The 26,861-nt window shown below is 38.5% G+C and overlaps 1 protein-coding gene across 2 annotated transcripts; it reads right to left on the reverse strand.

The window, feature by feature from the left end:
* Window positions 1–26,405, reverse strand: LOC110437818 (NACHT, LRR and PYD domains-containing protein 3). 2 transcript variants are annotated; one of them, XM_021466487.3, is made up of 13 exons: window positions 26,183–26,405; window positions 25,239–25,314; window positions 24,940–25,053; window positions 24,184–24,297; window positions 22,304–24,097; window positions 18,108–18,281; window positions 6,864–7,034; window positions 5,166–5,336; window positions 4,125–4,295; window positions 2,862–3,032; window positions 2,034–2,204; window positions 503–681; window positions 1–279 (listed from the first exon to the last, which is right to left on the reverse strand). In XM_021466487.3, coding segments are annotated over exons 1-13 (3,321 nt in total). In that variant the 5' UTR covers window positions 26,196–26,405; the 3' UTR covers window positions 1–277. The 2 variants fall into 2 exon arrangements, with proteins under 2 accessions (XP_021322162.2, XP_073780111.1); XM_073924010.1 differs by lacking the exon at window positions 2,034–2,204.
* Window positions 26,406–26,861: the final 456 nt, after the last annotated feature.

A 26,861-nucleotide genomic window follows, 5' to 3' on the forward strand; every position in this document is an offset into this window, starting at 1 on the left:
TACTGCACAACACATTTTATATTTACATATTTACAGTTATTTATCCAAGGCTTGCAGATAAAAACAAATGTGTTTTAGTGTTGTCATATTCAAATCCTCGTTCTAGTGTACACTATAATCAATATCAGAAGAAAATAATGGAGTCATTTATATTTTCCTGATCATTACATATAAAAACAAACCAGTGAGGTCTGTGTGTCTTCAGTGTGTGTTGATTGTGTCTGTGACGTTTCTTCTTATTCACCATCAGCAGATCCTGAGTAAACTAAACAGAGGATCCTGCAATAAAACGCACACACGCACACACACAGTCATATATGATTCAAATCACATCAGCAGATCCATTTCAGAAAAACTCAAGCAGATAAATAAGGAATTAAAAACTCAACAGTTTAAAGCACAGACTACAGTGAAGCTGAATTATTATCAGATATTCTACATTTACACACATGAGGCCTGTTACTGAACTCAAGTCAACATTTCAGCTTAAAAACATACTCACAAATGTATAATGTTTCCAGTTTATTATGTGGGTCGTCTTTCAAATCAGAGAACAGCTTCACTGTAAATTTTGATAGTTTATTCCTAGACAGATTCAGATCTCTCAGGTGTTTAGGGTTTAATCTCAGAGCTGAAGCCAAAGCAGCACAACCTTCATCTGTGAGAGCACAATCACTCAACCTGTAGAGAACAACGACACACTCTTCACTCTCTCACATCACACCAGTTTAACACTGAATCCATTATTAAAGTACAAACTAAAGGCATAAATAAATATATGTGTTGAATTATTCAATTAAGGTCTGAAATGTCACAAAACACAAAATATGATCATAAAACATCAAACATCTGATTCAGGCTGAATAAATATCTGTTCATATCTGTGCTGTGTAATCTTTTGTTTCCTCTCTTAGGCAAAATCTTTTATAATTAATGTCTCTGTTTACAGCACTGATTAACCGAACTGTTATTTACACTATAGGTTCAAAGGTTGAGATCATTATGATGTTTAGATGCTTTTGAAGTTTCATTTATTCATCATTATTACTATATATTTTTATTTTTAAACCATAGTTTTCATATCATTGTAATATGCTGATTTGCTGCTCGATAAACATTTATTTTGATCAATGCTTTGCTCTTTCATATTTAAATCACCTTTCAAAAGTGCCATTAAAGATGTAAATAATATTTTGATTCATTAAAGACACAATAAATGGATCAGAAACTACTGTAAAAATATTGCGTGTTGAAAAGATTTAGAAATTCATCAAAGGATCCTGAAAGTGAAATATATTGCAGTTTCCACTTAAATATTAGGCAGAATAAAATGATTCAAATGTTTTCAACAATCAACTCTCAGATGATCAAAATAATATGAATAATTCTTTATAAAACAAGTAAACAACTTTAGTCTGATGATGTTAGTGATGATAAAACACAAATCATTTGTCACTTTAATTATTGCAGTCAGCCAATGGCGCTTGACTAAAAGAGCTTTCAGTCTCTGAGATGTGAAACACAAAAGGCCTGTCTGATACTGAAGAGATTACAATCAAATCAAACCGGCTGCAATGTTGATTTGTCAGTCTTGTCTACTGTAAATGTCTAGATGAGAGCTCAGTGCTGCTGTGTGTTCAGCTCTATCAGCACAATAACACTGAGCTCATGGTGATTGTGTTTCTCCATCAGAAACAATAATGGATATCAGTCAAATCAGCCTGTCTGAGTCACAATCTGGACATCAACACCTCCTGTATCCTACTGTACATTTACTGAATTATTCCTGCACTTCAGTCACAGACTGTTGGATAAAATGCCCAAAGATGAATTTAAACACTCTTATGATTAAAATAAACTGACCATCCCATTCCTCCATCATCAATTTATGTTTATCATTGCTTATTTCGATAAAACAGACAAAAATAAAATAAATGTTAAAGTAATGAAGATCAGAGAAGCTGCAGAAAGAGACTCAACACTTCACAGATACTTTACACTGTTTCACATGTGAGAGTCAAATATGATCTTACCCCAGTCTCTCCAGTTTACAGTGAGGATCCTCCAGTACAGCAGAGAGAAGAGTCACTGAATCTCCTAGTTTATTCTCAGACAGATTCAGATCTCTCAGGTGTTCAGGGTTTGATCTCAGAGCTGAAGCCAAAGCAGCACAACCTTCATCTGTGAGACCACAATTACTCAACCTGTAGAGAACAATGACACTCTTCACTCTCTCACATCACACCAGTTTAACACTGAATCCATAATTAAACTACAAACTAAAAGCACAAATAAACTTATCTGATGGATCATTAATTAGTCTGAGGTCTAAAATCTGAATCAAAACATGATCATAAATAGAAAGTTTTTTTTCAAGCAGGATAAACAAAATCATTGAAATAATGACACTGTTCTCTGTTATCATTGCTGAAATTTGCTGTGCTTTTTATATAAGTACAAATATGTAAACAACCAGTAAAAGCTATGGGATATTTCAAGTTTTTAATTACCCCAAACAAAATAATCAAAAAAAAAACTATATTGTGTAATATTATTGCATATGAAACATTTATTACTATTATTATTGTCATCTATTTACTTTGTGTATGAATATATTTTTATTCATGAAGACACATTAATTGATTAAAACCACCTGTAAAATATGGATTTTCATTTACATCTTATTTTTAATTTCAAATAAATCCCTCAAATTACTTGATTCTATGCAATCAGCAAATTGCAAAAGAAAGTCATGCAAACATTCCTTCTACTTTGTTTTATAAAATGTCCAATCAAGAACAAAAACAATAAATATCTACTTTATATTGTGTTTCACATGTGAGAGTCAAATATGATCTTACCACAGTGTCTTCAGTTTATAGTGAGGATCCTCCAGTACAGCAGAGAGAAGAGTCACTGAATCTCCTAGTTTATTCCCAGACACATTCAGATATCTCAGGTGTTCACGGTTTGATCTGAGAGCTGAATCCAAAGCAGCACAACCTTCATCTGTGAGACCACAATTACTCAACCTGTAGAGAACAATGACACACTCTTCACTCTCTCACATCACATCAGTTTAACAGAGAATCCGTTTTTAAAGTACAAACTAACAACACAAATCAACATGTTTGATAAACTAAAATTTCACAGATGACAAAACATGATTAGAACACATCTGTTAATAACTTTGATATGGTGTCTACGTTATTGCATCTTTTTCTACAATATGTTTATATTGTGTATATACTTTTCTCTCTCTCTCTCTCTCTCTCTGTTCTTTATTATATGTATATTTGATATTTTGGTATTTATGTTACGAAGTGATTAGTGTAAATGCGGAAGTCTTTTATTTATATTAATTACCGTTACGGATATAAACAGACACAGAAAGATCGCACATGATCACGGCGTCCCAGCTGTGCGGTCTGCTATGGACTAAAGGTTTAGCTTCTGGTTTGATTGGAGAACAAGGTACTGACACTTTATGTTTAATGTGTTTGTTTGTTTGTATTGAGTCTGTTTATGAAGCTTAAGTGATGTTTGTTTTGTATATGGCTTTCATGTTTGGTTTCATTTTCCTTTGTATACAAGCTCTTACGGTGTTTGCCGTACGGTGCAAGGTGTCTGGATTACGGTGCAAGGTGTACGGTGTTTGGCCTACGGTATAAGGTGTTTGATGTAGACGACGGCGTCAGTGAAATGAATGCTGCACTGAAATAAATCATGGGAAAACACCAGTGAAAGAGTCAATCCTTTATTGAACCAGGGAGCTACAACATCAATCTTTCAAGCAGGAGAAACAGCTATTCATTGTAAATAATAAGATGACTATTTATTTGTGTGTGTGCAGTGCATGAACTAAACTTATTTGTCAATTGTCTCCAATTATTTAAATGATTTCCCTCATGACACTGTTCTCACTGTTCACATTGCTGAAATGTGCTGTGCTGTTTATTTCAGTAGTAATATGTACATGATTTGTGAAAACTTTGGGATAATTAGGATTTTTATGCTTTTGAAACTGCTGCCTCCACGACCCGGATAAGAAACAGATAAAAGATGGATGAATGGATGTATATAGTTTACACTGTTTCACATGTGAGAGTCAAATATGATCTTACCAAAGTGTCTTCAGTTTACAGCGAGGATCCTCCAGTACAGCAGAGAGAAGAGTCACTGAATCTCCTAGATTATTCCCAGACAAATCCAGATCTCTCAGATGTTCAAGGTTTGATCTCAGAGCTGAAGCCAAAGCAGCACAACCTTCATCTGTGAGACCACAATCAATCAACCTGTAGAGAACAATGACACACTCTTCACTCTCTCACATCACATCAGTTTAGTGAATCTATTATTAAAGTTTGTGAACATATTTGATGGATCCTTAGTCTGATGTCTAAAATGTCACAGAAAACAAAACATGATCATAAATAGAAAGTTTATTCAAGCAGGATAAACATCTATTCAGTGTTAATAATGAGATAATAGCAAAATCATTGAAAAAATGATTATGTTCACACCGTTAACTTTGCTGAAATGAGCTGTGCTGTTTATACCAGTAGAATCATGTACACAATTAGTAAAAAACTTGGGATAATGATTTTAATGTTTTTAAGGCTCAATAAGGAAGTGCTATCTCATTTAAACAAAAACAAAAACTTTAATATTGTGAAATATTATTGCAATTTAAACAATTATTGCTATTATTATTGTCATGTTTTACTTAAAAAAAAGAATATATACATATATATATATATATACATATATATATATATATATATATATATATATATATATATATATAAAATATATATTAAATATATATTATATATTATTATATATATATAATTCATGAAGACACATTAATTGATTAAGCCCCACTGTAAAATATATATTTTACAAAACAATTGCTTTCAACAATGACATTAAACTTTTTTAAATGTAAGATTGAAAAATCTTGATGCTAAACTCCTCACTGAGAGTAAATGTACTGTACTATTGATTGAAAGAGCTGAGTTTCATATGAGTTAAAAGAAAAATTCTAATTTTTTATTAAATGCAATCAGCAAATTGCAAAAGAAAGTCAAACAAACAATAAATCTACATTTACTTTTACATTTACTTTACACTGAGTTTCATGTGTGAGTCAAATATGATCTCACCCCAGTTTCTCCAGTTTACAGTGAGGATCCTCCAGTACAGCAGAGAGAAGAGTCATTGAATCTCCTAGATTATTCACAGACAGATACAGATCTCTCAGGTGTTCAGGGTTTGATCTCAGAGCTGAAGCCAAAGCAGCAAAACCTTCATCTGTGAGACCACAATATCTCAACCTGTAGAGAACAATGACACACTCTTCACTCTCTCACATCACAGCAGTTCAGTAAATCTATTATTAAAGTGTAAGCACAAACTAAAGCATGAATGAATGTACCTGATGGATCATTAGTCTGATATCTAAAATGTCACAGAGAACAAAACATGATCATAAATAGAAAGTTTTATTCAAGCAGCATAAGTGAAGTTTTTAAACTAATTTCGAGAGGAGCACGTGATATGATTGACTGCAGCTGGCCGCCTATCTACACTCATTAGTTAGCCAAATTAGATCTATCCTAACTCACTATAAATAGCCTAGCTAGATATTACTCTCTTATCTTCGTTTTCCGAAGAAACCCCCCATCCACCCCCTTTCTCCTCCTTTCCTCCTTAAAAAAGGGGAGCTCTCGAGAACCACATCCTCACATGCTCTATGGACCTGGCGGGAGCCCTGGGCTCAACTATCTCCGAGCTCAGGGTTCTTTCCCGGGACAGCATGCCAAACCTGCTTACAGTTGTCAAGCAATATCTAAGTGTGAACTCTTGAAACATCTATTTAGTGTAAATAATAAGACAATAGCAAAATCACTGAAATAATGACTCTGTTCACACTGTTAACATTGCTGTGCTGTTTATATCAGTAGAAATATGAACACGATCAGAGAAAACCTGGTTTTACAAATAAATGAATAAATAAATCAACACATAAACAAAATGATAAACAAAACTTCAATATTATGAAATATTTTTGCAATTTAAACATATTATTATTATTTACTTTATTTTCTTTTTAAAACATTTTCATTCATGAAGACACATCAAGTTGATTAAACCTAACTGTAATACACACACACACACAGAGAGAGAGAGAGAGAGAACAATAACAAATATTGGCTCGTACTGTAGACATACAAAATACAATATAAAGGAAAACAAAAAAGAAAAGAGACAAAACAAACAAACAAAAACACATCATATTCACCAAACATATAATCAAATCTAGAGAGGGTATATAGCTTAAACCTCAGAGGAGTCACTGAATTGCTCTTGAGATATAGATTTATAAAATAAATCAAGAAATTGACCCCAAGTAGGCAAAAATTTTAATTGGGGGGTTAATTGTTAATTGTTAGTCACCACTATGCTTTGCATTAAAGACTCCTGCATTGTTTGAGGGAGAGAAGATGTATTTTGTGAGAAGTTAAAGATGGTATAGAACAGGTTTGCTATAAGCCTTTGAGTACCAGTCAAATATGTTTGTCCAAAATCTATTAAGTAAGGCACAGAGCCAAAAGGCGTGAGCAACCGTGTCCTCTACTATCTTGCATCTATCACATATTGGTGAGACAGAAGGAAAGATTTAATGTAGCTTGGTTTTAGTGTAGTGTAGACGATGTATGACCTTAAATTGAATCAGTTAATGTCTGCTGTTGTCTGAACATTCCTTTTACTTTTTTCTTATCAAATGTCCAACCAAGAAAAAACATTTCAATTAAATAAATTCACACTGTTTCACATGTGAGAGTCAAATATGATCTTACCAAAGTGTCTTCAGTTTACAGCGAGGATCCTCCAGTACAGCAGAGAGAAGAGTCACTGAATCTCCTAGTTTATTCCCAGACAGATCCAGTTCTCTCAGGTGTTCAGGGTTTGATCTCAGAGCTGAAGCCAAAGCAGCACAACCTTCATCTGTGAGACCACAATAACTCAACCTGTAGAGAGCAATGACACACTCAGATCAGATAAATGAACCAATTCTACAGGCAGTTATATATATATATATATATATATATATATATATATATATATATATATATATATATATATATATATATATATATATATATATATAAACATTAAATATGCCTAGATTTATATTGGAGATTTATCACACTTGTGAAAATAAAAATATTTAAAAAGATTTCAGAAAACATGCTTCAAAATGTCACACACACACACACGTTTGTTTTTGTGAAAAGTGGGGTCATTACATAGGTTTCCATTCATTTTATACTGTCCATACCATATATTGTATTGCCCTTACCCCACTCTACCCTTAAACCCAATCATCACAGGAGACTGTGTGCAGCTTTACTCTCTGAATAAACTCATCCTGTGGGATTTATAAGCTTTTTAAGAAATGAGGACGTCACCAATGTCCTCAAATTTCACCTCCTTTTTGTAATACCTGTGTCATACCCATGTCATTATACAGATTTGTGTCATGACATGTCACAGAAACACACACACACACACACACACACACACACACACACACACACACACACACACACACACTGCATATGTGCCTCCCACTTGTTAAGGGTACTGATTCTTAACCATAAGTAATTGGACAGAATAACAATGTAAGAATTGAGATATTACAAATACTTTGATGTCTTTGGCAATTCAAACATGAGCTGAAAAAAAGAGACAATTGACTCCACAACCCAGCAGGTGGGAATGCGGGAAAAGCCAGCTCCCCCTACATTTACATCTGAATCCGCTGAAACTCGACTTCAACCACCCAACTCACACTATGCTGAATGTTCTAAATTAACCAAAGTGACTTTAACTATCATGTTTGATATCATTTGAAATGTCTCAGTGTGACTGGTACAATGGTCTCATTCTCTCAGAAATAGACATAATCAAAACAATAAATATATAACTTCAGGCATCTTTTGAACCGCTGTGAAGGGTGTGACTTTTCCACATGCAGCACTAAATGCAAATGCCTTTTGTTATGCACACACCCCTTTCCTTGAGAGGATTCTCGGATTACTTAAGGTAAGGTTTAAGAAATGTTCTTACCCAGATCAGCCCGTAACATGGAGGTTATGCTCTATGTTACATACTTTTTGAAGTCAGGAATGCATCTTTTCATCTTGGATTTGTCTTTGATAATTTGATGTTTTATATTGATCGTTTATGAATTGACTGATTGAATTGGCATAATACACATTTACCTGACTAATAAATTGTTAGCCTATGTTTGAACATATTTTGCTCATTCTGTAATTATTAGTTCTAGTAGATTACGCTGTATCCTTGTTTCCGCACGTCTTGCGTCAGGTCAGTAGACGGACTAAAATCCAGTTGAGATGGAGCATTGGGCACACTTATTGTGTTTTAGGGATCTGACTGACTCTTGATATTGATTCAAGTGTACTTAGGTGGAAAGGGCGTTAACTTCCATCTAGGTCAACAAAGAGTTGCATGACTAACCTAGATTGGGTACCTGACTTTTGTTTGAAAATTATATTATTCTAAAGTCCAGTTCAGAGTCCAGTAGTCGGGTACATTTATATTAATGCCCTAACCACCAATTAGAAATGATATTGTCTTAACTCAAGGGTGTACATCTATGCGGGACTAACTAAAAGTACTTTAGAAGGAGCGCGCTGGTAGCGGCCATCTACAGTATTAGTCAATTACCTCTGTTTAATATTCAAGACTGACCGGAGTGTGACCGTGAGGGACGCCTTCGGCCAGGGCGATTTCTCTGAGCAACATGAGCACCCAAATGAACGGATGTGAGAGTTACTAGTGAAGACAAAAGGTTCAAACATTTATCTAAATTATATATTGATATAATCTTCTTAATGTTTTATGATTGGAGTCAGATAAAACTAAAGATAAATATATTAATATTCTAAACCACCTCATACTAAAATTGGAGTCAAATACGAGTTAAATTTAAGGTAAATCAACATTGTGCACTGGAAAGACCGAACAGGCATTGAACCTTCATCCACCAGTGGACACCGGCATTGGGCCAACTGGATGGACCTTACAACAATTATAAATCAAACTTTCACTTTTCAATTCTTGGTTTGCAGTCAATTACAGCCGGAAGTCTGAAAACCCAGAGACATCACCAGACGCTGGGATTTATGCCTGGTGGTGCTCTGCCAGGCCTCTACAGCAACTGTCTTCAGTTCCTGCTCGTTTTTGGGGCATTTTACCTTCACTTTTGTCTTCAGCAAAAGTTAAATGCATGCTCATTCGGATTAAGCTCAGGTGATTGACTTGGCCATTGCATAACATTCCACTTCTTTCCCTTCAAAAACTTTTGGTTGTTTTTGCAGTTTGCTTTGGGCCATTCTCCATTTGCACTGTGAAGCGCCGTCCAATGAGTTTATGGCATAATATGAGCAGGAAATACTGCCTGAAATACTTCAGAATTCATCCTGCTGCTTTTGTCAGCAGTCACATCATCAATAAATACAAGAGAACCAGTTTCATTGACAGTCATACACACCACTGCCATGTCACTGCCACCACCATGCTTCACTGCTTAGGATCATGAGCAGTTCCTTTCCTTCTCCATACACTTCTCTTCCCATCACTCACATGCATGTTGATCTTGGTCTTATCTGTCCATAAGATGTTGCTCCAGAACTGTGAAGGCTTTTTTAGAAATCTAATCTGGCATTCCTGTTTTTGAGGCTCACCAATGGTTTATATCTTTTGGTGTTTATATCTTGTTTACAACTCTATTTATTCACTCTGGTGTAGTCTTCTCTTTATTGTTGACTTTGAAACACATTCACCTACCTTCTGGAGAGTGTTCTTGATCTGGCCAACTGTTGTGAAGGGTGTTTTCTTCACCAGGAGAAGAATTCCCTGGTCATGTTGCTGGGTTCGCTGGTGTGTTCCTTCTTTTTAAGAATGTTCCACACATTTTTTTTTCCTTGCCTGATGTTATTGCCACCTCTCTAATGGGTTTGTTTAGTTTTTTCAGCCTAATTATGGCTTGCATGACTGATAGTGACAGCTCTTTGGATCTTATCTTGAGAGTTGACAGTAATAAATTCCAAATGCCAATAGCAAACTTAAAATTAACTCTGGATCTTTTTTCTGCTCATTGTAATTGGGTTAATGAGGGAATAACACACACCTGGACATGGAACCGCTTAGAAGCCAATTGTCCAATTACTTTTGGTCCCTTAACAAGCAGGAGGTACATATGGAAAGAGGGGGTGGGTGTCGCGGATGAATGTGAGGACCTGGGGGTTCACTCACTATTCTGCTGCCCAAGGCGGCCACCTAGGTCACCTCTACGGACGCGCCAGCCCTGAACACACGTCGGCCACAAAAGGAAATAAAAAATTTCCACAACACTCCTCTGCCATTTAATGACCACCACCAATTATTAGCCCCCAATGATGTTTAACAGAGCAAGGAAAATGTCTGATAATGTTTTTTCTTCTGGAGAAAGTCTTATTTGTTTTATTTCGGCAAGAATAAATGCAGTTTTAAATTTTTTAAAAAACATTTTAAAGACAAAATTATTAGCCCCTTTAAGCATTTTTTTTTTGTCGATAGTCTACAGAACAAACCACCGTTATACAAATCGTTATATAAACTTGCCTAATTACCCTAACCGGTCTAGTTAACCTATTTAACCTAGTTAAACCTTTAAATGTCATTTTAAGCTGTATAGAAGTGTCTTGAAAAATATCTAGTAAAATTTTATTTACTGTCATCATAGCAAAGATCAAACAAATCAGGTATTAGAAATTACTTATTAAAACTATTAGAAATGTGTTGAAAAAAATCTTCTCTCTGTTAAACAGAAATTGGGGAAAAAAATAAACAGTGGGCTAATAATTCAGGGGGGCTAATAATTCTGACTTCAACTGTATATGCGCAAGTTTTATACATGTTTTAAACATAGTACAGGTTTATATGCGAGTAATATAGGTGTATATGCATGTGTTGAAAAGCAAAGTTTGAAAGTTTGGATAACAAGAATTTAAATCCTACACAGCACCTCATAGCCACCTGTGTTTGCTTTATTGCCTTTTCTTCTGACATCGCTGGTTTGGTAAGGCGACAGGTTGGCTTAAACTTTTATGATCCCTCATCTTCTGACTCTCAGGATGTTCTATCGGGTAGAACAGATTTGATGTGTTCCCGCTGCTAGTTGGCACCACTGCCCCGCCCATTTTGCAGAGCATCAAAACTATAAGTTTATTGAAACTTAAAAAGCCAAACAACTTCCACACAACTGCATTAGTCTTTCCTCTCTCATCAACAAATTCGACTTACTCATTTTGCAGCTAAAACTTTCTGCGACAGAGCTTATTTGTGCTGGCAGTGCTTCTGTGATGTACGTCATCACGCAAGTGACATCCTGCTCTTTCTGACGGCTGAGCACTGAAAGTCATTCAGTGACAAAGGATACAAGGTATAAGATCTTATATATAATTAAATATACATATGCATATTGTAGCGTACAGTCCACAGATAAAATTACTTATTGATTTTATCATGGCTTTGGTCGACAGAACGGTTTTACGACTCCTGGCTCCACAAAGTCTGGGTACCCCCGCTAGACTTATCTCTTCAGTGTCCCTGGATTACTGAGTCTGTCGCTTCAAAGACATTCCTGCCCAAATACACACACACACACAAGGCTGTTCCGACAGAAAGAAAATGAACTCATCAAATCCTGAACCAGCACAAAACCAATGTGTTATGTTTTGTAAACTTTGTATCTCATTTCTGACTTTTCTCACCTGTGTAACCTCTCTTATAACCTGTATGCATGTTCCCTTTAGGCCTTTGTAAAGCATAAATATTGTAAGGATATGAAAAATTATGTTGATGTACCTTTAAACCCCCCCATGTTTGGTACCGATGGGTTTCTGCTGACATTTTACAACACATGATGCATAGAGCAAGACCATAACTCGCATTGCTTTATTCTTTAAAGCCCTGCATTAAATGCCTGTCCGCATGCTTTAGGCGGACACTCAAATTTGCATACAAGCAGCCCCAAGACAAAGGAAGGTTCGCGCGCAAACTTTCCCCTGAAATCATTGGTCAGAATGCTGTACAGGTTGTCACGTGACCCACAAGTATAAGCACACTTCCCCCCAAACATCTGGGCAGAAAGAGAACGTCCTAAAAAGAACATCATTGACGGTGGCCCTCGTGCCACATGTGGCTTTCTAAGCCGCATGGACTTTTTCCCGCCACGCTTTCTTTATTTTCCGGCAAAGTAAACTCAGTTTAAAGTTTGCGATTGTGTTCGTCCGAACTGCATTACAAACTCCACGCATCAAGAAGGACATCAAAAGTAGTTTCATCACGACGAAAGAGAGACGCATAAGAGAGACCTCCAGACCTCCAGGTGATTTTAGTCATGCGATTAAGCTGTACCCCTTTTATCAAAAAGGAGTTTTTTATAACCTTGGTGGTCCGTAATGGTGCGTGTGGAACTGAAAGTTTTGTCACTCTTTTATCTGAAATCTATATTTCCTAGCTTTATTATTTCTCTTTGCTGTTACACGTTCTATAGACCCGATATCTCCACGTGGTTTACCTTTGTTTTGTGTTTAATGTATGTTTGTGCGTTTGTTTGTTCGTTACGTCTGACTAGTCAATAAATTCCATTATAATCAAATTAATTGTATTGTTTGCCTCACGAGAAAATGTCACTGAAATACAGATTCCCCTGCCTAGCTATTATAAGTTGTTTAATACTTTTGAATGATTAATCTACTTCACAAGAATCAGCAATTAAATTCCCTTTTTCTAAATGAATAGATTACCGTGTCCGCTCGGAAGAGCGGCGGTTCTGCTTGTGTTTGTTTGGTCAAATTGGCAAATTGATCCGGAATATTAATGATTAATAATAATTCGTTATTGTTAATTAATATTCATAATCTAGGAGTCCGCTCGGTCGCGCGAGCATAATCATATACAATCATATGTTTGTTTGACCAAATTGACTGAAGCTTAAGCCGGAATATTAATAATTAAGAATAAACCGTTGTTGATTATTAATATTCATAAAATGAGCTGATTTCATGTTACAATATTCATATCGAAATACCGGAAATTGGTTTACAAATCATATTAGAGGTCTGCATTCCCACGGGAGCTGCTGGACCCGACCAGATTTCTGCAGGGAGCAGTCGGAAAAGGGTTTAAATTGGGATGGGAGCAGGCTGTCTAGCAATATCGCTTCCGACTACCGAGCGAGCGAGCACGCTTATGTATGTGTGTGAATGAAACAGCGCGTTCCCCTTCGGATGGGGAACTTCAATGCTATCAGTGGATTTAATATTATTAATCCACGAATGGGGATTTCGTTTCAGAAAGCCAATTGTCTGAAAGAGTATATAACGGGCCAATGAAATGCCAAATGATTTGGCAGCGCAAGCTTGCGCACCTGGAACTTATTGCCAATTAGCTCCGCATATAAGGACAGGGAAAGCAAGGAAACGCCATCCCTTTTCGCTTCAGAGACTATAACAGCCTTTTGAGAGAGTCGATGAGGGTTCCTCCTGCTGTGATTCAGCGATTTTGAGCGAACGAGAGCATTCTCCCGGTCCAGAGTGTGTACACGCAGCGGCAGATGGTCGAGCTGGGTTTCTCCCTTGCCTGGCGTTCTTTGGGTCTGGTCCTCCAGAGCGGTGCATATAAAGTTGCAACTTCACAAAGAGAGCAACACAGTCGTGCAGCACGTCCCTTTCAGGATGGCGCTCCGACCGTGCGTTTCTGGATGCGGCGGTTTCCTGTCCCTGGATGATGGGCACGGGCACTGCGTTGCATGCCTGGGGGTCCAGCATGTTAATGCGCCGCTCGCGGGCAGTTCATGTCATCATTGCGATGTCATGACTGTTGCGCAGTTAAGATCGCAGCTAGCCTTTGCAAAAGGGCAAACCACCCCAGCTGTCCCCTGCACTGCAGCGGGCACTCGGGTAGATCTGAGGGGTTCAGCGAGAGATAATCCATCGCCCACTGGCCCGCGGACCTCCCGCTCCTCTAAGCGCTCCATCCAAGCTTCGGGCGGAGGAAGCGATCCGTCTAACCAGATGGTAGCCCCTACGCTCTATAACACCGGAGACCAGACGTCCACCGCGGCTTCGGAGGGTGGGCTTTCATTGTCCAATGATGATCCAGACCCGCTCGCCCCCTCCGGGCAGGTGAGCGCTGTCAAGACGGATCCTGAAACGGACATGTTAGCCGTGCTTTCCCGGGCTGCTTTGTCCGAGGGTTGGAGATGGTTTAACCCCCAGCTCCATGGCCGGACTGACTAGATGGGTGCTATGTAGAGGGCCAGAGGGCGAAGCTTTCAATGCCTCTCGTCTCCTTCTTCCCGGAGGTGCACAGTAGGCTCACACAGTCTTGGAGGACACTTTTTTTTCTGCCCGTGCTGTGTCCCTCCGCCCTCACCACTCTTGACGGTGGAGCAGCCAGGGGGTATGTGGCAATTTTTTTAAGGTTGAGCGCACGATTGCGGTCAATCTTTGTCCGCGTGACGCCTCTTCTTGGCGGGGTCTGCCTCGTCTCCTGTCCAAAGCCTGTAAGTTATCTGCCTCCCTCGAAGCTATAGAGCTTACATGGCTGCAGGCCAGGCTGCTTCTGCCTTGCACGCGATGGCCACCTACCATCGATACAAAGCGCAGGCGCTGGTCGAGCTGCATGAGGGTGGCGCCCGCCGTGTGGGGCCCCATTTCCAACGGCACTTTTAAATGCAATGAAAACATCAATGAAAGAGCACTTTTCCACTTCCCCGGATGTGACAGCCCAAAATCTGCCAGTCTGAGACGCTATGCTTCTAGCTCGCAAGTTCGGTGCGTTTCGCCAGTGGCTCAAGAGTGCTGGGAGGACGGTCTCCTTTCTCCCAACTCTCGAGCCTCCCCTCAGGAGTTTGGGTGCGGAGTGAAAGCAAATCTCTCGCCTCCAGCTCTTCCGCCGGACCCTCGCGCTTCCCGGATCAGAACACCCACTCCGCGCTGCCCCACTGTTGGTACATCAGCGATTGTAGCGATGAGTCCATTAGCGAGAGCTCTGCCTGCCTGGTTAGTGCGGCCAGCACTTCGCGGTGGCTCAAACGCACTCGGCTCGCATCAGACTCGGCTATGCCATTCAGTTCGCGAAACGACCCCCCCACCCCTGTCTTGGGAGAGGAGATTGCTGTCCTCCTGGCGAAGGATGCAATCGAGCCAGTCCCTCCAGCCGAAATGGAGAGTGGGTTTTACAGCCCGCGCTTCATCCTGCCCAAAAAGAGCAGTGGGTCAAGGCCAATCCTATATCTACGCGTTTTGAACCGCTGTCTGCACAAGCTGCCGTTCAGAATGCTCACGCAGAAGTGCCTCCTCCGGTGCGTTCGTCCACTGGATTGGTTTGCAGCAATAGACCTGAAGGATGCGTGTTTCCATGTCTCCATTCTTCCGCCAATGTCAGTTTCTGCGGTTTGCACTTGAAGGTTGAGCTTGACAATACAATGTCCTCCCCTTCAGGCTCTCTCTGTTTTTGCGGGTCCTCACCAAGCTCACGGAGGGTGCCTTAGCGCCTCCTCGGCTCACGGGCATCCGCATACTCAATTATCTCGACTACTGGCTGATTTTAGCCCACTCTCGGAGCAATTGATTATGCACAGAGACAAGGTGCTCTGGCACCTCCACCTGTTGGGGTTTCAGGTCAACTGAGAAAAGAGCAAACTCGCCCCTGTGCAGAGGATCTATTTTCTCGGACTGGAGCTGGACTTGGTCACCATGGCAGCGCGCCTCTCCGGAGAGCGCGCTCAGCTGATGCTGAACTGTCTGAGAGCGCTTGACAGCAAAATAGTGGTCCCACTGAAATTATTTCAGAGGTTCCTGGGGCATATGGCATCCGCAGCCGCTTCACGCCGCTCGGATTACTCCATATGAGACCAATCCAGCACTGGCTTACGATCAAGTCCCCAAACGCGCATGGCACGCGAGTGCACACAGAGTCACTGCTACTGCGATGTGTTGCCGAGCCCTCAGCCCTTGGAACGACCCCTCGTTCCTACAGGCCGGAGTGCCTCTAGGACAGGCGTCCAGTCATGTTGCTGTTTCAACAGATGCTTCCAGCACAGGCTGGGGGGCTGTGCGTTGCGGGCATGCAGCTGCGGGCCTGTGGAAAAGAACCCAGTTGCATTGGCATATCGCCTGGAATGGTTGGCAGTGTTCCTCGCTCTCCACCGTTTTTTCCATTGCTGGAGCAGCAACACGTGCTGGTCAAGATGGACAGCACGGCGGCGGTGGCGTATATCAACCACATGGGGGGTATTCGCTCTCGCCGCATGTCTCAGCTCGCCCGCCATCTGCTCCTCTGGAGTCATCCGCGGCTAAAATCGCTGTGCGGCATTCACATTTCAGGCAAGCTGAACCGTGCAGCCGATGCGCTTTCACGGCAGCCTTTACGTCCTGGAGAATGGAGACTCCACCCCGAGTCGTTTCAGCTGATAAGGGCATGATTCGGGGAAGCCCAGATCGATCTGTTGCTTCCCCCGAGAACGCTCATTGCAGTTGTTCTTTTCCCTGACCGAGGGCTCTCTCGGCATGGATGCACTGGCTCACAGCTGGCCTCGGGGTTTCCCCCAGTGAGCCTGCTCGCGCGAGGAACAGGTTGCTGGTTGCGCCCCTCTGGCCCAACGAAACCTGGATGTCAGAGCTCTCCCTCCTCGCGATGGCCCTCCCCTGGCAGATCCCTTTGAGAGAGCACCTACTCTCTCAGAGACAGGCACCATCTGGCACCCTCGCCCCGATCTTTGGAACCTCCACGGGTGGTCCTTAGACGCGAGGAAGACTTAGGTAACCTACCGATTGCGGTGGTTAATACCGTCACTCGGGCTAGAGCCCCCTCTTCGAGCGCGCCTATGCTGTGAAGTGGAGACTATTCACTGAATGGTGCATCTCTTGCTGAGAAGACCCCCGAAATTTGCTAGATCAGCGTTGTGTTTTCTTACGCCAAGAGAAGCTGGAGAGCAGGCTGTCGCCCTCCACATTCAAGGTTACGTGGCTGTCATCTCCGCTCTCATGACGCGGTGGCTGGCAGCACCGTGGGAACGCATAACCTCATCATCCGGTTCCTCAGATGTGCTAGGCGAATTAATCCACCCCGCCCCCCTCTCAGGTCCTTTTAGGATCTCGGCCATTGGGTAGCAGATGGCCTCCGCAGCGTCCTCCCTATCGGGACTGCACGCTTCCCAATGTACTGTCGTATTTCCTAGAATTATCTAGACGCTTGCAACTTCCCAAAAAATATATCTAAATCTGTAAAACTTCTTTTGAAGTGGGATAAGTAAGGGCCAGGGATCACGTTGGAAGACTCTCTTTGATGCATGAGCGCTCACGCTATGCCTGGCTATCCTCTCATCGGAGGCGAAGGTAAGGTGCAGTCATATGGCGTTTTCCAGACATTTCCCCCATTGGTGGATTAATAATATTAAATCCACTGATAGCGTTAAAGTTCCCAATCTGAAGGGGAACGCTTTGGTTACGAAAGTAACCCTCGTTCCCCGAGGAGGGAAACGGAAATGCTATTTAGCTTCGCCAAAATGACTGTTCCTTAGCTGTAAGTATCAGTCTCTTCAGCTTAAAAGGATGGTGTTTCCTTGATTTTCCTGTCCTTATATGTGAAGCTAATTGGCAATAAGTTCCAGGTGCGCAAGCTTACGCTGCCAACTCATTTGAGCCCAGATAAGATATAGTTTGTAAATGGTTTGATTCTTTATTATTGTACTTTACACCTCTGTTCTTGTGTTTCTGTTTAATATATGTATTTTATTTTGTACTGATTTATTGTATTTTGATGTCAATGCTTCCAAAAACCTGTTATTTTTTAATATCATTTATATCCCACAATATGTAAACATGTAAAACCATCACATACCCAGTTCATGCTTCACTATCATTTATCAGAATAATTTTTATGTTGAATGTGTTCACTGAGTCTTTATTTTAGAAGTTTTTTTTTTTAATCTGTTGTCTTACTATGTATAATGATCTTACCACAGTGTCTTTAGTTTACAGTGAGGATCCTCCAGTACAGCAGAGAGAAGCTTGATGCCTGAATCTTTTAGTTTTTTATACGACAAACTCAGAAATCCCAAGTGTACAGGGTTTGATCTCAGAGCTGAAGTCAGAACATCACTATCTTCATCTGTGAGACCACAATCCCTCAAACTGTAGAGAGATAAAGACACACTTGTTAAACACATTAGTGCAATTGATTTGGTTAATCAAGGGAAAATCCAGTGAAGTAATGTCCATAAATGTTTACTTTTTGACTGTAAATAAAATTGTAAGGAGTAAAAATAAAATAGCTTTTTTCTTAAAAAACGTAAATCAAGTAAACATTTTTGATTTTAAATGTACACAAGTAATGCACAAATGCCAAAATTAATAATTAAGTACAATAATCAGGTAAAATTACTCAAATACTTTACACCTCTGAGTGTGTGTCTGCTGTTTTCATTTGTAGATGTTTTGTGGATTTATAAAATAAATGTGGATGCACAAAAAAAAAACCTCATGGTCAGCAGCACATCTGAACTGAATTACCTGCCAGGATAATCCTAATCAGAATAATAATAGTTTATCTGAGTAAATTTATTTTGTTGATTGGTCAATAATGGTAACAGCAGGGTTCATACACGTTTACTATTAAAACATCCGGCCACAAGAGGTTTTTTGTAACTTTAATAAAGATTAAATAATACACAATGAAGACTATGCAGTGATAATTATTTAATATCTGTACCTGAATAGTGAATCCCTGAAAACTATTTTTCACTTTTATCTTTGCTTTATTTTATCTATGCTTGTAATTTATTTGATATATATTTTTGAGATTCACTCTTCTACAAAATCCTCCCAATTAGTCAATATATATATATCTGTTAAATCATCTAGTGAAATTGTATTTACATCGCAATATATATCACAGAAATACAGAATACTGTAATGTCAGATTTTTCCAAACATTGCACAGCTCTTATTCAAGTATACAAATATTTGTTAAACTAATTTCCATGGGCCCTATCATACACCTGGCGCAATGTGGCGCAAGGCGCGGCGCAATACCTGTTTGCTATAGTTTCAGCTTGGAGCAAGAGTCATTTTGAGGCGTTGCGCCATGCTGTTTAAATAGCAAATGCATTTGCGCTTATATGTGCGCCCATAGGCGTGTTCTGGTCTAAAAAGGAAGGAAAAATTTAAATATTAAGGATATATATATAGGATATAAACATAAAGGATTAAAATATTACAAAATATATTATTTTCTAGCCTACATAAATAAGAAAAACCACTGTTTTTTTGCCTTCTTCATCTCGGGAGGCTTTTTCAATTCATTCATAACAATTTGCTTTTGTATAATGTTATTATTATTAGCAGTATTATTTATTATATCCATATTTATATTTGTTTTATTAAAAACAAGCTTAGATTTGTCCACCTGCAGGTTTTAGACCATATGGGGCACAGCATGTGTTTTAGGATATAACTCAGGTTTTTGAGCACATTTTGTTATTATTGTTCATTTAATCGTTTGCTGGAAATTAGAACTGAATTTAGAAATAGTTTTGAAACAAATCTTTGCACTTAACAAACGAAATAATTATTTATAGGCTAATTGATGTCTGTGCATAAAGGTTTCCCTATCCAAGAGGCAAAGTGAAAGTAGATCCATTATCTCTTATTTTTCACGGTAGATGCTCTATTTAACTGTTGTCTGTTAAAAAAAAAACGTTTAACTGTTTGCTTGTGAAATGCTCAGTATTTCCACTTACACTTACTTTGCGTCCTGTAAATAGCAAATGCGCTTATGGCGCGACGCAGCTGTCTCTTAACGGTAATGAGAGATGAGACTCTGATTGGTTTATTCTCAAAACACACCTATAACTCATTAAGAAAATAAACTCAACCCTTTTAGACCATGCGCCACGGCACAAAGGGGATTTTCCCGTCCTTAAATTAGCAAAAATGCGTTCTGACACGCCCTGAAAGCGTTTGCGCCCTGCGCTTTCCGTTTTGCACATGGATCATCAAAATAGAGCCCCATGACTTTTCCAAAACTTTATGGCTTTTTCTGTTTTTTCAAAACTTTTCCAGGCCTGGAAAGTGCCATGTCAAAATTCCATGACTTTTCCTGGTTTTCCATGACCGTATGAACCCTGTAACATTAATTAACCACTAATCCACTGATTCTGTGTGCTGAATAACCACTGAGACCGATACAGCCACCAAAATATGCATCACTACACAATACTCAAATATTTGATACTTTGTCCATTGCCTCAATGAAAAAAAATATTTTGGTAAACTTGATCAGTGACTTTAATTAGCAAGAATAAAATTTGACAAATGACACTCAATATATTTACTACATATAACACTTCTCAACTTATGCTAATATTATTATTGGTCTTGCTTTTGTGATATGTATTGATTTTGGAGCTACACTTTACAACTTTTGCTCTGTCCAAGTGACACTTTCAATCCAAAAAAAGCTAACTAACTTTATGTATAAAACTGGACAAATACAAATAAATAATAAGACAATAAGACAATGATAAGACAAATAAGACAAATAAAGCAATATTTCCATCCAACAAGTCAACAAGAACAAAATTGTCACTTTCTGATTAACTGGTGCCAAATATTAACAGTAAAACCTTAATTAACAGTAAAAATTATTTGCTGCAGTAGGAGAAGCTGCGTGAATCTTTTCTGTATTGACACGCAATGAATGAATGTGTTGGCATTTGATGCTGTGAGACACAGACACTCTTGACAATTCTGGAGGTAATTAATAATATAACAACACTAATACTGAAATGGTTAAGACATTGTAGAATGACCAAAACAGCACTTCAGATGCTTTACGATGTGCTGCTGGTTTGTCCATTCACACATATCTTTATCATCATATGATCTCTTGCAACAAAATCTTTGACTTTTTTAATGCAAATACTGGAATTTGTTTAGTTAAAGTGTTTCCATTGTAGCTTATAAGTTGAATAAAAAGTTTATCCTACTCATCAACTATTTTTTATGTGCATATCCAAAGTGTGCATAAAAATAGATGGATGGAAACATAGCTGTTGATCCAACTTGGGTAAACTGTTAATGTTGAAATATTTGCTTATCAGTTCAGATTTGTCACATTTGCACCCAAAACAGAGCACACACACACATTAACAAATCCATATAAATAATTTAAGCTCATTTATAACCTGAAACTTGTTTGTTTAAAGATTCAGTCCAGCTTGTTATTTGCCAACAACAACTCCTTATCATTATTTCTATATAAAAACAACAGAACAATAGAAAAAAAATCTTCCATGGATACTTTGTTGTTAAGCATTGCTTTGCTACAGCAATCCACATGTAAAACATTTCTACTTGGTTTTTGGGGGCTAAACTCAAAATCAAACACCATCAAACTGCCCAAACTACTTAACAAATTGTCCAAAGCATAAAACATGGTTCATATTCCACAAAATGCACAGAAATAAGAGGTGCCCTCATATGCAAAGTGAATGTAAACTAGTGGTCATATCTGGTATTGCGACCAAATAAAATTTGACTGAAAGCTCCTTTTTTGAAATATCAACTACAAATTTGGAACTTATTTAGCTCAGATATTTAGCTTTCATTTTGTTAAATTTAGACTAAAACTAATTTTGTAAAAAAATAAAAATAAAAATGTTATTTATTATAATAAAATAAACATTTATTGTTTTATCATTTTCATAAAATTGCTGTAAAGGAATGTAACTTCTGTTTCATTTTTCTATTTGAATGTATTTTTTTACTTTAGCTACAACCTGAAAGTGCCTTCTTAAAACGAGACCAAGCTTAAATCTGTACCGAAGCATTAAAGATTGGTAATCATTTATGTTTAGACTAGGACTTGATTGCAATATAGTGACGTGAACTTAAGTGTCCCACTATCTGCACGGTGACAGAGGTAAAATGAAGAGGTAAACAATGTTTCTCGAATAAGCATAATAATTAAAATTAAAGTATTATTATAATTGTTAAATCTATATATTAAATATAATAATTAAAATATATTAAACTGTTGTCAACTGGTTTTACAACAAGGTTTCCATGTTGCTTCAATAACTGATAGGATACTTCTATGAGATTTACATTTAATGAGCTTTAACAGTGACGTGTTTGTTTTCAATGATACTTACTGAACTTTGATCACTGGCAGCAGCTTCTGAAGGATCTTCAGTTTCTCAGCTTTGGTGCTTTCTCCAACAAACTCATTAATATCAAACTTATCCAGTTTATTTTCTGATGTCAACAAAACAAACACTACAGCTGACCACTGAGATGAAGAGAGTTTGGACTGCTTTATTCTTCCAGATTTCAGATACTGCTGTATTTCCTCCACTAGTGAATGATCACCCAGTTCATTCAGACAGTGAAACAGATTGAGGGATCTCTCTGGAGAGTCAATTTTCCTGATCTTCTTCTTGATGTACTCGACTGTTTTAATTTTCTGGATTGATCTGCTTTTTAGTGTCAGTAGTCTTTGTAGGAGAATCTGATGAGACTCCACTGACAGACCCAGAAGAAATCGCAGGAAAAGATCCAGATGTCCATTTTTACTCTGTAGAGCCTCATTTACAGCTCGCTGATGCAGCTCAGATAAAGAAACACATTCTGAAGAATTGAGCTGAAACAAGTCTTTAACTTTAAACCACAAACTCTGTTTGTTGATTTGATCAAACTCATTTACATTGTTGTTTATACAGGAGAGGTGCACATATAGAGCTGCTAGATGTTCCTGAATGCTCAGATGAACAAAGCTGAAGACTTTCCCCTGATACAAGCCAAACTCCTCTCTGAAGATCTGAGTGCACAATCCTGAGTAAACTGAAGCTTCAGCCACATCAATGCCACACTCTCTCAGGTCTTCCTCATAGAAGATTATATTGCCTTTCATGAGCTGCTGAAAAGCCACTTTCCCCAGTTTGAGGATCATGTCTTCATCTGTCAGCTTCTCCTCATAGTCCTTCTGATGTTTGATGTTGGTCTGCAGGATCAGGAAGTGTGTGTACATCTGAGTGAGAGTCTTGGGAATCTCTGCAGTCTCTGCTTCACTCAACATCTTCTCCAGAACAGTGGCTGAGATCCAGCAGAACACTGGGATGTGGCACATGATGTAGAGGCTCCTGGAGGACTTGAGGTGTGAGATGATTGTATTGGCCAGACTCTGATCTCTGATTCTCTTGCTGAAGTATTCCTCCTTCTGAGGGTCATTGAAGCCTCGTACCTCTGTCACTCGATGGACACACTCAGAGGGGACGAGATCTGCTGCTGCTGGTCTGGAGGTGATCCAGATGAGAGCAGAGGGAAGCAGATTCCCCACAATCAGGTTGGTCAGCAGCACGTCCACTGATGATGTTTTGGTCACATCCCTCAGAGTCTCATTCCTTTTAAAATTTAAGGGGAGACGACACTCGTCCAGACCATCAAAGATGAACAGCACTTTATATTTGTCACTGAATATTTCCATTTCTTTAGTTTGAGGGAAAAAGAGCTGAAGAAGATCTGACAGACTGAGTGTTTTGTCCTTCATCAGATTGATCTCTCTGAAAGGAAGTGGAAATATGAGCTGGACGTCCTGATTCTCCTTCTCTTCAGCCCAGTCCAGGATGAACTTCTGCACAGAGACTGTTTTTCCGATGCCAGCGACTCCCTTCGTCAGCACAGTTCTGATGGCTTTGTCTTGTCCAGGTAAAGGTGTAAAGATGTCTCTGCATTTGATCGCTGTGTCCTCTGTTGTTGATCTCCTGGATTGTGTCTCAATCTGTCTCACCTCATGCTCATGACTGATCTCTCCACTCTCACTCTCTGTGATGTAGAGCTCTGTGTAGATCTCATTCAGGAGTGTTGGGTTTCCCTGCGCCGCTGTTCCCTCATACAGACACTCAAACTTCTTCAGCAGATTTGATCTAAATGTGTTTAGCAGGTTTTGCCTGGAAAATACCACATAGTAACATGAGTTAATAAGCATGCTGCCTTTTTAATTTCTGTGATTAAATCTTTTCCAGAAATAGTTTACCTGATATTACACTGTGCTTCTCCATTCCCCATATTTACTGGATGATTCATAAACGTGTCACTCCTCATAGACACACGGCTGGACTCTGCTTCTGTTCTCTTGTGATGAAATAAACTACAACAAATACAAATAAACAAAGTACAAATGTTTTACATTATATGGCCATTTTCACAGAGTTTAAGTTTAATTATACACAGAATTTACTGTTCTCGTGTTGTGCTGCGACTAGAAGTGCAATTCTAGAAAAAAAATCTTAAGGTGGCTTCAAATTTGTTCTTAAGAACCTCTGTATTTATGTATTAACATAATCAAGTACAACAAATACTGCAGCTACAGCTAATTAATTACTGCTAAATTGTAATAGTTTAACTTTATTATCCTGTTTAAAAAGTAGCGAGCACATCCCGGTCGAGCTCTTGTATGTAAACACTAACCATCAAAATATAATTTACTCACAGGAAAGAGTGAACTATTTAGCCAAGGATGACAAGGAAAGAAACACATACTCCGCAAGACAAATCCTGGAAGTTTTTGTTGAAAAAATTAAAGCAATGAAGAAAAGACTCCTAGAATAATAATAGTTTATTTTACACTGTTTATACCAAACAGTAAACTGATCATTTTACAAACAGTATCTCATCTGAGCAACACTATTAAAATATTAGAGACCAATAAAAAATATAGAGATAATATAATATACAACAAAAACACTGTAGCATTAAAGTTTCTACAGTATCTTCAGTAGAAATCTTATACCTGAGATCAGTCGGTGTATCTTCACTCTTAAAATTATATGGAAGATCCCTAGACTGGTCACTCCTCATAGACACACAGCTGGGCTCTGGATCTGATCTCTTCTGATGAACAGAACTATAACAGAAAATAACAGATAAAGTTATCTTAATCACTTTAATATTTAAATAAAGTTAATAACGTTTTTAAAATAGCACTTTATATAAAACAGCACACTGTAAAGGATCTGGCCTACATTTGTACATTAACTTCACAGCAGTTTACTTTCCTCTCCATTACTTGTGTAATTAAACTCAAAGTACCTGCATCCTGGAGAAACATTTTCATCTCTGGATATTTGTGTGTCGTCCATTATGAAACAGAACCTGATCTGCACCACTGATTGGACAGAAAGAACAAAGAAACAATAATTCAGCTGAACGAGTACTGAGTCAATAATGAGCAGAAAATAAACCAGGTTAAATTACTTTTAAATGAGGAATTTTACAAACACATCGAGGAATCACGTCTAAACATAATCCACAGGAAAAACACAGCCTCAGATCAAACTGCATTTCCTGCAGATGAACAAACTCCACTCTTGATGAGAGCAGGCTAACTCAACATGTGTTCAGGTTTAAAAAGGTTTATGTTAAACACTTTTATAAACATATCAAACACATTTAAATCATATTTACATTTAGATGCTTTGACACAATCTACATTGTAAAAGCGCTATACAAATAAAAAAGCTGAATTTCAGGCCAGCAGTCTGGTGAAAGAGGTGGACCTTTTTGCAGCTATTCGCCTCATTTTCTATTTAATTAAGGGGTTTAAATCCTGAATTTTAGTGACATTTTAAGCACTATCTTTAGCTGGATTAGCTTGTTTGATGGTCATCATAACCACACTTTTTGATGTGTCAAAGCATTTCCTAAACAAGAAATATGAGAACAATACGTATTTTTAAATACAGGTGTTACATCATATACCATTAGAAAAAAAAATAGGAATCTGTTAAAGTTTAAAATTAAAACTAGCCTATTGTCATTTATTATTAGGCATAATAACAAAATGGCCAGCACACAGACAAGATTCCACTTGATCCTAAAGCCTTTTTCAAATGGGGTTACTTTCACAATTTATTATGCCAAAGCCGTAAAAGTAGTACAAATAAGCTCATTTATGAAACAAATTCTGGACCTCGTGCTACGGATACGTTTTCTTTAAAAAAAAACATGAAGTCGCAATTTCCTGTTTCACTCACCTTCATTAACCATAAACTGTAGATGTGCGTTAAGACTGAGTTGATAGTTATAATCCTTTTAACTACTCCAGTTTTAACAAATGCTTCAGCTACATGTAAACTCCTGGTTTGTTTTTAAACAGTTCTTATGAACTATTGTGATGCTCCATAATGAAGACTAACGGATCGACTCGACGGAAAACTTTGCTTTCACTTTGCACTCGTGACGTAGGGAGGGTGACGTCACATGATGCACAGTGGTAATGTCCACCAGGTGGAGCCACATTCTTTTCTAAAACAGATCTTACCGTAAAAACATTACATTTAATGTAAAAAAAAAAAGTAGTTTTTAAATAATATTTAATAAACATCATGTGACCCGAAATGGGATACGCGATTTTGGAAAACAGATAAGTGGATATTAACATGTCATTTGACCCAAACATGTCAAAGAAAGCTTTTGGTTGAGGAATCTCTTTCTCTCTGAGTGTCTGTCTGTATCTCTGTCCTCTGCGCGCGACAGAGCATCTTACCATAATCTTTGATGGACTCTCGCTGATTCTGCAGTTTATTCAAGGATTTAATCACATATAGGGGTAATAACAGCTTTCAACATGTATTTGCACATATCAACAAAATATAATTGATTTATTAGGACAAAACACAATAAACCGAATAAATCAACGGGGAAAATTAATGA

This window comes from Danio rerio, chromosome 15 (genome assembly GCF_049306965.1).
Source record: "Danio rerio strain Tuebingen ecotype United States chromosome 15, GRCz12tu, whole genome shotgun sequence".
Taxonomy (NCBI): Eukaryota; Metazoa; Chordata; class Actinopteri; order Cypriniformes; family Danionidae; genus Danio; species Danio rerio.

Excerpts from the sequence above, each read along its gene's own strand:
- LOC110437818 (XM_021466487.3), bottom strand. Across the intron at positions 18,282-22,303 it reads CTGCCAGTGATCAAAGTTCA|TTTGAGGGATTGTGGTCTCA; the intron begins GTAAGTATCATT and ends ATCTCTCTACAG. Across the intron at positions 2,205-2,861 it reads TATAAACTGAAGACACTGTG|GTTGAGTAATTGTGGTCTCA; the intron begins GTAAGATCATAT and ends TGTTCTCTACAG.